Source organism: Hyperoodon ampullatus (assembly GCF_949752795.1).
Source record: "Hyperoodon ampullatus genome assembly, chromosome: 20".
In the NCBI taxonomy this organism is placed as follows: Eukaryota; Metazoa; Chordata; class Mammalia; order Artiodactyla; family Ziphiidae; genus Hyperoodon; species Hyperoodon ampullatus.
In genome coordinates, this window is record NC_136933.1 from 27,315,786 (window position 1) to 27,329,921 (window position 14,136).

Sequence of the window (14,136 nt, forward strand, 5' to 3'; positions counted from 1 at the left end):
GAACGGTCACGTTATCTTTTTTTCTAATCTATTTTTTATTCATCTGAGTATTTATCGTTTGAGTGAGATCTTATAAAATTCATGCTATATAATGCTATATAATATTATTTTTCATTATACACATAGCTACAAATTAAATACATATGAGAAGGACTTAATCATGTATAATAAGTTTTGAACTTGTTGCACTTGAAATACTACTACTATATTACAGTCAGCTCTAGGTCAAATAATATTTGAGAAAAAATTTAAGTCTGATAATAGTAAAATACTTTATATTTATTTTATAATAATCATTTTAACTAATGGCAATTAATGCACCGAACTTGCAAGCATGCTAAAATGTGAAAAAAATCTCCATTTGACTCTACCTTGTAAAGGATAAGCATTCATTTCAAACAATGAAAGAGTTACTATATTTACTTTTCTCTGAAATTTTTAGTTTTTTCATAATAACTACAAATCACTAATTCAAACTCCTCTCTTTTTCAGAATAAATATATTGTAAATGTGTTACTGCAATATTATTGTCTTTTTATTAAAAAAATTATTGTCACTTTCTCTCTCTTACACGAGGCTGTCATGGCCATAGCTTACATGTTCTAGGCTCTGACCCATCTGTATAATGTTCTGTATCAAAGGGCCAGAGTATTAGACATGGGAGAATGGCTTCCACATCAGACCATGTCCTCTGCTGAGCTACTGTTTAGAGTAGAATAGCTAACTTTCTGCTTTGTAGCACATCTGAAATTCACACTGCACAGTAGCTTCTCTATTTCACTTGCCTTCCAGGGGTCAAATGTCATATCTCATAGCCTCTAGAAATATTTTGTTAACTCCAATGGGTTTCCCAGTAGTGAGTGTGAGAGGAAAAAGGTCTCGAGAAAGACAGTGAAATAAAAAAAAACTTTCATATATAGAATTACGTTGGTGCTGTTTGGACTCAGTGCCATATATCAGCACTAAATAGGCCTGAATAATTGCAGAAGACTTTCACTTGAGGTCAAACACACTCACTGGGTTTATGACATTAATCTGGCATAGATGTCATTCGATGAGGTCTTATATGGTTCCCTGCAGACCCAGAAATTAAGTATCTTCCAACATAGCAAGACAGAACTATGTGTAAGCTCAGGCACAATACCAGTCTAATTTAATAAAGAAGGTTTTAGTAATGTAAAGTGTGACTATTAAACAAGCACTGCTATGTGTAAAAATCAAGATAAGTAGTTTCTATTTCAAGCAACCTCTAAAGGGAGATTGTCTCAACTAGATGGGTTTATTCTGCTAATAATGTATTTGTAATGTAAATATATATTACATTTAATTCTATATAATTTATCTGTAAATATCTCTGAATTTGTTCACAGTTATGAAGAAACCTGTGTCACTACTTTAAAGTTACATGCACTAGATAGACAGATGATAGTTATAGATAGATGGATAGATAATTTTGTTTAAACACTGGATATTCAAGAAAAGTTTCTCTATGGTTAATCTAAATAAATAATTTTAGTATTCATCTAGCCTTAAACAAGAGCAATTTTAAAACCCATAGAAAGACTTCCACTTCTACTTGGGATATAGAAATCTGTAAAATACAACCTCACTCCCACTTTAACAATGAGAAAAAACTGAACTACAAAATCATAACCTTTCTTGAACTCATCAGGGAGCTGAGGTTTCAGGTACCCAGGTGACATCAGGTCCAAAGGATTAGTGCCTTCAAGGAGAGGGAGGACACAAAAACTGTCACTGTGACAGATCACAGGAGAGAAAGGACCAACTCACACACAGGCAACGACACATCAGCTAATGTTTTAGCAAATGGCCAGTACCTGAGCATGGGTCTCCAGTAGCTCAGGGCCCCAGACAGAGGGGAGTCTATCCTTCCTTCCACATGCCTCCATTGACCAATTAAGAGAGATACTGGGGGCATGATAGGAGCCTGGAGTGAGCCTCTCCCTTACCACCACCAAATATCAATGTTTCTGTGGAGAGGGGCAGGACATCCCATGCACTTTCCGAACCCTTTCACTTTTAGGAAACTAAAGTGTTAAGCCACTGGGGGAGGAGCAGCAAAACCTGTTCCCTCCAGGGCACAGGGAAAGGGGCACTGCAGCTTGGAGAAGGGTGTATGGAAAAAGAAAGTCTACATGTGGGGTGTGGCAGGAAAGCCAGTATGAGCTTAAGATGCTACGTCAGCACCAAGACCACGGTCTTGTAGCCCTAGGGGACACTCAGCAAATGCTCCTCAATGGTCAACCACAGGTAGGCCCTGACGACCTTGGGAGGGCAGCAAGAATGCTGAGAACACCCCACCCCACTCTGTGCAGACTCTCAAGGTTTGACTTAGGCTGGAAGAGAATCACAGAGCAACTCTGACTCCAGTGTAAGCTTAACACCGAGTGACAAGCAACAGCGTCTACTACTGGGGGAGATGCCACCTCTTTTGAAAAGGTGTTTAGGGAGGACTGACAGCTCAGAGTGGAGTAACGATGCTGAGAAAAAGCCCCCAATTAGGCACTTGGCAGTGCCAGCTCACCACTGAGGAATTTGATGCTTTGAAAGTAACCATAGCGACAACGGAACTCAAATCCAGTGTAACTCCTGACTCAACAGGCTAACAAAAGTGGTGCCCATTCCCAGGCACAAATATTAACCACAATCTCTACGGTTCTACTCGTGGTGTCCACCTTTAATAAAATATTCAAGAAATAACAACCCTTTGCCTAGAGATGAAGTAAGTAACCAGACTCTGCATACTCATATAGTGGAAATATAAGACAGGGATATTAAATATAAAAAATATGTTAAAAGATCTAGTGGAAAAGATAGCATGCATGAAGAGATGGAGTAATTACTGACGAGAGACAGTAATTATAAGAAAGACATGGAAATTCAAGGGGCAAAACACAATATCAGAGATGAAGAATTATTTCAATAGACTCATTAGCAGACTTAACACAGCTGAGGAAAGATTCAGAGAATCAAAGGTTAATAGCAACTACATAAACTGGAACACAAAGAGAAAGTGTGAACAAAGCAGAACTGAGGAACAAGAACTGTGATACAATATCAACAGGCCTAATAGACATGTAATTAGAGTCCCAAAAGAAACAGGAAAAGAGAATGGGGGAAAAGATATATTTGTAATGATAATGGTCAACAATTTTTCATAAATAATAAAAGACATCAAACCTTAGATCCAAGAATATAAGTTTACCCTAAACAGGATGAATATCAAGCGCATGCGCGCACGCACACACACACACACACACACACACAAATCCATCTAGACATACTATAGTCTACCTGATGATAATAAAGAAAAATTCTTAAAGGAAGCCAGAGAACAGGGACAAATGCATAGCCATAAGAAATACAGCTTACTTCTCATCACAAACTATGAAATAAGAAGACAATGAAGTGGCATTTTTAACATACTGAAAAGAACTTTCAACCCAGATTTTTACACCCAGCCAAAATATCTTTCAAAAATGAAGGTAAAATGATGACTTTCAGAAAAACAAAAGCTGGGAGAATTCTTTGTCTGCAGACCTGCACTAGAAGAAGAGTCAAAAGGAGTTCTTCAGACAGAAAAATTTTAGACAGAAACTTGGATTCACCCAAAGAAATAAAGAGCTCCAAAGATGCTAAAAACAGGTAAATATAAGATATTTAGTTTTCTCATTTTTATCCACTCTGAAAGATCAATATCTAAAGCAAAAACAGTAAAAGTGTTTTGTCGGCTTTATAACATGTAAAAATAATATGTAAGACAATAATAACATAAAGGGTGGAAAGAGGAAATTAGAAATATATGCTTGTAAGTTTCATTACCCATTAAGTGACATAATATTATTTGCAGGTAAGCTGTGTTATATTAAAGATGCATATTTTAAACTTGTCTAGGGAAACCATTAACATTTTTAAGAGTTTATCTAATAAGTCCATAGTGGAGATAAATTGGAACAATAAAAAGACTCAGTTAAACCAAAAGCTGCCAGGAAAAGAGGGAAAAAATCAACAAGATATAAATAGGATCAGTACAAACACTCCAACAGGGCTCATGAGTTTAATCTTATTTGTCCTCCTCCCACCAAATTCCACTGAAATAAACTTGTTTATAAATATTTACATATACAATTGGCCTTTGTATCCATGGGTTCTAAAATTTTTGGTTCAACCAACCATGGTTCAAAATTTTTTTGAAAAATTCAACCAACCATGGTTCAAAATTTTTTGAAAAACACATTCCAGAAAGTTTCATAAAGCAAAACTTGAATTTGACACAGGTTGGCAACAATTTACATAGTATTTCCTTTCTATTTACAACTATTTATGTAGCGTTTTCATCATATTAGTTATTATAAGTAATCCAGAGATGATTTAAAGTATATGAGAGAATGTGCATAGGTTAGGTGTAAATGCGACAGCATTTCATTTAAGGGACCAGAAAACCTGTGGATTCTGGTATCCATGAGGGGAGATGGGGCGGGGGGACTCCTGGAGCCAATGCCCCAAGGATATTGAGGCAAGACTGTATATATTGTTTCATGTTGAATCCAAGAACAGTTACTGCCATATTGTTCCCCAGGAGCAGGTTCCATGCTATTCACCTCAAGGTCAGATTCTGTATTTTCCAATATAAACCAACGTCATCATTGTTCCCATATCTATAATTTAAAGTTCCCAGAAATCTAAAGTTTTCGTTTGGTTCTTTTTCTTCAGATCGGAGATCAGAGCAAGAGAGAGGCTTGTATCCTTCTGCTGCCTAACTCAAATTTGCAATCAAGTCCAATAATATAAAAGCTGGCTAGATGGCTACAGGCTTGTATGAAGCATTCAAAGATGCTGGTCTTTTGACCTTTTAGCTGGATCGTATAAGATCACAGAGAATCTAGATCACACATACCACACCGGACCTCCTGGGAATCACTTTCGCTATCATTAATATTTTACAACTCATCCCTTCAGATAAAGTGTTTGTTTTTTGTTTGAGAAGTTCCTATCAGTGTTCGTTTGGCATCATGGGCCGTTACAATTAACAGGGCCTAGCCTTCACCTCCATATGCGAAAACTCAGACTCCTCAGATGGAAGCAGGCGTGGACTTGCCATACAGCTCAGGTTTTAGGGCCAGAGCTGGATCTAGAACTGAATCTCCAAGACTGACTCCCAAGCTTCCTCATCTTCCACATGCCATTCAGCTACTAGTGACAGGTGGTGTCACCACCTGTAAAGAAGGGCAGTCTGTGTGCTCTGATTGGACAGTTGGGATATTTGGACAGGTGCTCAGTAAACTGCATTTGTGATGAAACACACCTGTGTCTACCTGTGTTCATTCTGTAAGTCGTTAGCAGTCTGAGTCTGACCTGGGCAGGCTGAACACATGCTAGGTTCTGTTCCTTCTCCTTTAAAAACTGAGCATACCTCAAAAATGGTGTTTTTTGAGGACAAATGAGTAAGCAGCCGTAACACGTTTAGGGCAGGACCAGGCATAAATGTGTGCTTGTTGTTATTTTTACTGTTATTACATGGATATATATTGTAGCAAAAAGTCTGAATTTAAAGACATGTGGACTGGCAATAAACAGTTTAAGCTTGATGCAAAAATATGTTAATAGATTAAGAATATTAGATAATCTTTTGAAAACTCACTTCAACACTCCTTCTGCTGTTTAGTGTTCACCTTAATAAGATTAATTCTACCAAACTTTGTAATATCCAAATTTTAAACTGACACAAAGAATTAGAACAGAGAAATGACTGCCTCTAAGTACATGGAAGGTAATGCCATGACCCTCAGAATGCTGTTAGCGCCTGAAAACAACCACTCAGAAAAGAAAATCATGAATGAAAACGTAGTATTCCGTGTGGCCAAGTAAAAAATAAATACATTAAGTAATGAAACAAGGCCTTAAGATTCTTGAACAAGATTAATTTCAGTAAGAAATATGTTCGTCTCTCTTTTAATGAATTTTATCAGCTGAGAATAAAGTGAAATGTAGGTAATTACTATATTGTTGGAGCTGAAGTCTGTGTGAGTACACAGATAATCGTACACAGTGATTGTAGACTAATTATTTTACTAGCACCTCTTTCTATAAGGAGTGAGTGAAGAGCCAGAAGCCACAAGATAACTTTGAGAGGAAGAAATAAGCACATTCATCAATTCTAACACTGCTAAAAATATTAGTGAATTTATTAACACTATCATAAATAAGGTTTATAGTTTCGTATCTACAGATGTTCACAAAATGTATCAAAGTAGCAGATTTTTCCAGACATATCCTACATAAATAGCATCCATAGTATCATTTTACACTGTCACTAAAGTAGTCCTATTCAAATAAATTGGAATAAACTTGCATACAAATGCCTGTAATAAGTAGGGAAATTTAACTGGAATGCGAAACAGCCCTGTGGTTTGTGTCTGGTTCAGAATATTTATCATCAGCTGGAAACCTGGCCTTTCAAAAACGTGCATGCATTTACATCCCAGCAAACTGTTTATTTCAATTCAAAGGATCACTTATTAAAGCTTATCCATGTATTTGCTTATTTGCAACTGCTTATTAAACGAGATGAATATGAACATTAAGCATTTTTAGTGCTTGAAAACATGTCCTAAAATAAACTTTACTCTCATTGGAAATTCTTATTTCACTTTTACAAGGTTTACCTGCATAATCAAACGCCAAAGAAGATTTGTGAATTTGACCTTTGTCATCCCGTTTATCAGACTATTAACTCAGTCTCACATCCATTTTTAAAAGGTTAGCATCTACTTTGCATTACCTTCTTCCAATTAAAATGAATAATACACAAAGGCAGGCACTAAAGTGGCTGCTCTTTGCTAGTCTGATTCTACCAGCCTCGGAGACTAGAAATAGAAAGGGCTATGACCATAATCTATTTGGAAATTATGACCTTCTACATTTTTGGAAACTTACATGAATATGTGTTATCACTCACAAGAAAACTAGTAATATTATAAATGGTTATTCTGTACTTTTTTTTTTTAACACAAACAACCTGAAAGAATAGTCAATGTTTTAAACTTACAAGAATATTTGCTATCACTCACAAGAAAACTAGTAATATTACAAATGGTTATTTTGTACTTTTTTTTTTTTAACACAAACAACCTGAAAGCATAGTCGATGTTTTATCTAATTATTCCAGATGCTAAATTCTTCATTTCCCTATTGTCTTTCATAATATAATTATAATATATAATATAGTAAAAATATAGTTCAATATAAGAATATATTATAATAATTATAATAATATATATTATATTATAAATATATTATAAATTATAATATACATTATATTATAAATTTCTATATTATAAATATTATAATTGTTATAAAATTATATAACATAATGATAGCATAGTTCATAGAGATCGGTTTTGTAACACTCAAGTTCGTGGAACTTCCAAACATAGTTTTAGAATAAAATTTCACTGTGTAATAAGGGCAGGGATCTATTTTCCCTTTAAGAAAATTACTCAATATCCCAGTGAAAGCCAGATGCACAAACAGGTGACCTTACTTTTGTATTCCAGGTGGAAGCCAGCAGCTGCCACGCTGATATCCGACTGGAAATGCAGGTAGAGCTGATTGGATGTGCTGTTGAGCAGTGCTGGCACCGTGGTACCTGTGAGAAGGGATGCAGGTTGAGCTTTAACATCAGTGATGCGTTCACCCTTCGCATTATAAAGTCAGTAAGAATATCATACTAAGTGATATATGTTAGAGAAAGACAAATGTTATAGGATATCACTTATATGTGAAATCTAAAATATAGTACAAATGAATCTATTTACAAAACAGAAATAGACTCACAGGCATAGAAAACAAACTCATGGTTATCTAAGGGGGGAGGGAGGGAGGGAGGAAGGGATAAATTAAGAGTTTGGGATTAGTAGATGCACACCGCTGTATATAAAATAGATAAACACAAGGATTTACTGTAGAGCACACGGAGTATATTCATTAACTTGTAATAATGTATAATTTTCAGATTATAATGAAAAATCATCTGAAAATATATACATATTTAATAGAATCACTTTGCTGCACACCTGAAACTAACATAATATTGTAAGTCAGCTATACTTCAAAAAAAGTCACTGAGGATATTTGTTTAGGTTTACAGATCCCTTTAACTTGTCTGATCGTCACATATTTAACCCAAGTATTGGCTTTGATGGTTATACTTTTAGCCACTCTCTTCTTCCAGGTCCAGTAAGAAATTCCACATTTTCTCTGCCCTCCTCAGACATCTCTTTATCATATCAGTGAAAACACACAAATTTTTTTTTTTTTTTTTTTTTTTGCGGTACGTGGGCCTCTCACTGTTGTGGCCTCTCCCGCTGCGGAGCACAGGCTCCGGGCGCGCAGGCTCAGCAGCCATGGCTCACGGGCCCAGCCGCTCCGCGGCATGTGGGATCTTCCCGGACCGGGGCACGAACCCGTGTCCCCTGCATCGGCAGGCGGACTCTCAACCACTGCGCCACCAGGGAAGCCCAGAAAACACACAAATTTTTATGCTTCACCATTCATTGGACTCTTAACATTGTTTTCTTTTATCAACATAACCATTTGCTTGTTTTTTTCACTTGTCATGAACAAAGAGGGGACAAAGTCTCAACATGCAAGTCGTATGGAGGTTGGGGAAGCAGTTAGACTGTAGATCTGATGCAATATATTACCCAGAAGAGGTTGCTTTTGACTATATATTCTCTTCTCTATCCCTGTGTGACTCGTACTGAATAATGTTCTTTCTGAGATCTGCAAATGATTTCAATGAAACACACATGGAAAGGAAAATACAGGTGTATTTTACATAATGCCTCGTTTAATTAAAATGTTCTAACCTACATTATAGCAGCTGACAAATCAGGAGATTTAGTGATGCTGAGGACCAGGGTGACAAAAAAGCCATGGTACCCAAGGTGCCAAGGAAAAGCGTGTGTTCATCAGCCAGAAATGTAAAACGTGTGGTCGGAATGTACTATAATATGGGAAAACAATAAGCTAGCTTAAATCCCTTTTTACCTAAAGGGTACATGCTTGATATTCTACTGTATTCAAATCATTCTCTGAATAAGTACACACTTCCTATATGTGAAGGAAATATCCATCACGTAAAACTCATCATGGTGCAGGCAAATTACTAGATGAAGATGATGCTAACGTATAAAGAAAGAAATATAACTTTAAATAACAAAACAAGGAAATAAACTGATAATTATCCAAGACAGATGAAGAATGTTGCAAGGATAATATCCTTTGTCACCTTTCACTCTCTGTTTAAATGATTCTAAGATCCTCGGACAGCTGTAATTAAACCAATGACTCCAGGTAAGGACTCCAGCCATCCGTCCCATCACTAGGTTGTCAAAGGCTCTTGGAAGATGATGTGAACACAACTCAGCTCATAATCATCCCTGCAGAGCCTGGGTGACCTCCTGTGTCCCCACGTCCATCCACACTGTTAACACCCGCTGAAGTCCTCCCATCAGAGGCCCCCTCCCTCTCCGTGACCTGTGCTGCCCTACCGGCAGCCGTCAGGCCCTAACGAGCCAGCCTCCTCCATCCTTCTTGGTTTCACTCACTCCATCCCTCCATCTTGACCACCATCATCCCAGCACAAGCCACCAGTGCTATTAACCAGGATGAGGGGATAGTACCACACTCCTAACTTGTTTCCTGAATCTACTGTTGCCTCAATCCAATTCATTCTCCACTCAGGAGTCTGAAAGCTCTTTTTAAGATGGACACATGTTATGTCATGTTACAGTTCTCCTAGATTCCTGGTCATCTTAGGATAAAATTTCAGCCTCCTTGATTTGACCTAAAGACCCTGCCTGATCTAACTACTACCTGCATTTCTAGCTGCTTCTCACTACTCTATTTCACAACTCATTTTCCTGTTCAAGGTGTTCCCATAATCGTAGTCTGGGATGCTCTTTCCCTCTCCTCTATCCATTTTGCCTTTCTTATTCCTACTCATTCAAAAATCTCCACTCTTCTCAAACTAAGCCTCTTACTTATTCATTCAATAAATATGTGTTTACCAGCCAGATGAGCCTTTTAACCACCTCTCCAAACAAATCAATTACTTTCTGACCTGGTGCAAAGCAGAGATTCCCCTGATTAGGATAGAGCCTCAAAGACTTGATCTTCATTAAATACTTAAGGACAATGAGCAGACCGATCTTGCTGTACAGAATACGGAATTATCAAGGTTCTCATCAGTCTGCTACTCCTAATCTTCACAGCAGTCGCCACTTATGGCTCTTGTCTGAAATAGCCACCACTGATTTTCAAAGTCCTTTCTGCCTTCTCCCTGCACAATCCTTTTTCTGCACACAAAATAATCTTTTTACAAATGTATAATTCTTACAAATTTCATTTCTAGACATGGGTGTAAGAGATGTATTTTATTAAAATTCCAAATCAACTTCAATATGCTTTGAGGATTCCTCCTGTGAAATTTCATTACTGGGGATTCCTTCTCTGACCCAGGATGGTAAACAGTCCCAGACTTTTGGTTCTCTGCTTTTTACTTCCCATGGGCTCATTCCCCAAGCTCACACAGTCCCTTGGATCCCAGGAGTTCCAAGGCCTTTGACAGATGCTCTTGGCCTTTCTAAGTGCATCAGGCTACCACTGTCCTTCTGAGGTCCTGACACCTCCATGTGACCCTGCAGGAATTCAATGATACTTAAATTCCCAGAGGGAGCCCAGGCCTGGGGAACTCTCTAACTGTCTTTACTGTCAGTCTCCTCAAGCACTTCATCACCGCCCCCTCTGCTTTCAAAAGCTGAGATTCTTGCAAGAGCAGAGGGAGGAGAGGGTTTTCTCCATCTAGGCCAAGGCACAAGCAAAGACCTGGCTCTCTCATGGAATGAGGTTGGGAAAAATACCAGTGGAGTGAGATGCAAATAACATCCCACCAATAAAATATCCTATTCCAAATGCCAATGAGTTTTTAATTGATTCCTAAAAATATATTCTAAAAATATATTAAGGACTTCTTGACCTTGGATTAGCATGTAGAGTCTCTTAAAAACTCTTTGGGTTTATAGTTTCACCCTCAGTATGAAGATGTGCTTCATTTAACTAGTAATGTGTATACTGACTGTGTCTTTGGCCAATGAGTATAAAGAGTGTTACTAGACTGTTTTGGAAGAAGAACAGTGATAAATGGAGGACAAAAGAAAACACCAGGTCCACTCCTTAAAGACTCTGTGTGTGTGTGTGTGGGGGCGCATGTGTATGCCCACACGTGTGTAAATTCTTTGGAAGCTGGATTCCCCACTTGAGATTTGGGGGCCTGTGTCTCAATCCATTTCCCCTGCCTACCAAGGTGGGGCTGTCTCTGGGAGGTGGGGGTCTTTTCGGAGCAGAACCGTTACTATACAATTCACTACAAGACACTCTAAGTGTTTGCTGAATGACAAACATTTAGAAAATGTCTTCAGATTTAACCCCTTTGTTATCTGACCTTGCTTTGATGGATGAAGACAGATACATACATACATAGACTTTTTTTAATTGCACAGTCATGGAGGGGGAAACATAAGCCTATTCCTGCTGGTCAGCAGACACATATAAAGAGAGATTATTCCTTGAAACTAATTAATAGCTAATGGAGTGCAGATAGGGGAATGTTGTAAAGTGAGGTGACCTCAAGACAAGAAGGAGACATCCACCAAAAACTCCAGTTTTAAGCCATTTTTTTTCAAATTGTATGAGGTTTGCTGTCCTCTCACTCATGTATTATTTCTGTATATTTGGATAATGTCTGCAGAAAGAACAATGTTATCTAACCAGGTAAGTTTTAATTACAGCACCTGTACTACTTTCTGCCTGGTTTTACCTGTAACTTCAGGTAATCAGTGTATTTAATAGCCTCCAGCCCCCAGTCAAGTCATTTCCACACACAGGTACTCAATACACACTTTTGACTTTTTGTTTATCTTCCCTAACTGTGTTACAGTGGAATCAGAAAAACTGCTTCCACTCCTGACTCTGACACAAATTAGTTCTTTCACTGAAAACATTTGAATATGTTCTAATTCTGTAAAATAAAGGTAATAGTCCATCCCTTATATGTGAGTCATACATGTACTGTGTGTGTGAAAGTGCTTTGTGGATTATCACAACCCCTCTAAATGTTCTTATTAACTGCAGCAAGTACATTCATGAACGACAGTCCTGTTTGTACTTCTGTGATGATATATAGTCATTTGTTTTCCTACAAAAGATGCTGGATCTCAATGCCCCAGGTGGCATACGAGGCGTGCTGGGGGTGCTGAGAGGATGCTAGGCGTCCGGCACCTGCTGCAGCCACAGAGAGTCCTGCCCTGCGTGCCCCTGCAGGGGACTCCCACTTAGGGCTCTGCTCAGAATGGACTCTCAGAAGAAGCTTATTCCCACCATTCAAAATGCAACTGAGAGATTTTTAAAAAACTGTTGCCACAGGCAGAATACTTTTGATCGCATTGTCTCACTGTGACCTAGACAGAACCGCACACACAGAAAGCTGAGAAATTGCATTACAGCTCTGCAGACTCCACTCGCAGTACATGGATATTTACTTTCCCTCAATCCCGATTGTCAGCTACAAATTGGTATGAATTTTGCTCTGTCTTATCCACTTAAAATTTATAAGCTTAAGTCTACTTCCCAAAATGATTTTAAATGGCTTACAATGTGAGTCCTAATACACATGGCTATCCAGACAGAAAAGGAAAATCAAAAAACTGAATTTATGCAAGAAGTCAGTCAATCATTTTTCCGGAAATATGTACCTCTAACAACTACCCATTCTTGTTTGTTTTCAGTCAACAACTAACTTTTAAAATGAGCTCAGATTCTCCTTTTGTAAATATTTTGAAAGTATCATAGGAACAAAAAAGTGTAAAACATATTTTAGACATTTTAAAACATATTCAGATTTCATGGCTGATGTGTCACTTCTTCCACATAAAGTGAAAAAAAGACTCCTTTTAAAATATTTTAAATAATTTTTAACTTAAAGTTGCAAATATAGTACAGAAAACTCCCATATACCCACGATCTGGCCATATATTACATAATAATGATATCTATGTCTAGGTTTCCACAATACGTATGTGTGTAAAATTATTTTATTCTAAACCCTCTGTGAGCAAATTGTAGACATGATGACTTACTTCTTGTAAAAACTCATTGTGCATTTCTTCAGACAGAGCAGTTCTAAAAAAACCCCAAAAACAAAAACAAAAAAAACGAACACAGATGCAACAGTACCACGTATTCTAGAGAAATCACTGGAATTTCGACAATCTGCCAATAATGGGTTTTCCAGCAAAAGTACTCCATCCATGATTACTTCCCTTCAGTTTTTTTTTTTGTCTGGAATAGTTCCTTAGTCTTTCTTTCCCTTTCATGAACTTGATACTTTTGAAAGACACAAGCCATTTTTTGTGTGTAAAATATTTTTCAAAATCAATTTTTATTTTAGAAAATTATAATTCAAAACAATTATTTTTACAAATTATACCATGATAAAACTTAATAAAAATTACTCACGTGAAATATTTTTCTTTAACATTTTATAAGTTAATCAAATGCATGCCTGAAAGGATTTGTTGTTGTTGTTGTTTACATAGGGGGTTCTCACAATTTTAGTATTATATCAATATTCGTTTAAGCTGAGACTACACTCGAACATAAGTTTAGAAAATGGCATTACAAAAGATTGGGAGTGAGTAGTTTAAAAAAAACAAAACAAAACATGCAGGGCTGCTGTGCAGTAATAAATCAGATGTTTTCACTGCCGTAAGTCTCAGTGCAGCCAAACTTCAAAACCAGCCCTCCAAAAAAGATGAAGGCAGTTAATAAAATGATTTTTCTTTAGCAACGTAACCTCGAAAGAGAATGTCTGATGTTTTCCGACTAGATTCAGATGGTGATGCATTTTTGGAAAGAATATCAAAATGTGATGCTGTATTCTTCAGAGGTCACCATGTTTGCCGGCTCTCAGGGGTGTGAGGGAGCTGCCTTGGGACGCTTCCAGAGGCTAATTCAGGGCACTTCCTCTCACACTCAGCTTTTAGTGACATCATG

The 14,136-nt window shown here is 37.4% G+C and overlaps 1 protein-coding gene across 1 annotated transcript in view; it reads right to left on the reverse strand.

Moving 5' to 3' along the window:
- CSMD1 (CUB and Sushi multiple domains 1) overlaps positions 1–14,136 on the reverse strand; it is a gene marked incomplete at its 3' end in the record, with an annotated part of 1,679,169 nt that overhangs the window by 168,780 nt on the left and 1,496,253 nt on the right. Inside the window, exon 44 of the mRNA XM_079726547.1 lies at positions 7,565–7,669. Coding sequence (XP_079582673.1) covers positions 7,565–7,669 — 105 coding nt within the window. The remainder of the gene's footprint in view (positions 1–7,564; positions 7,670–14,136) is intronic.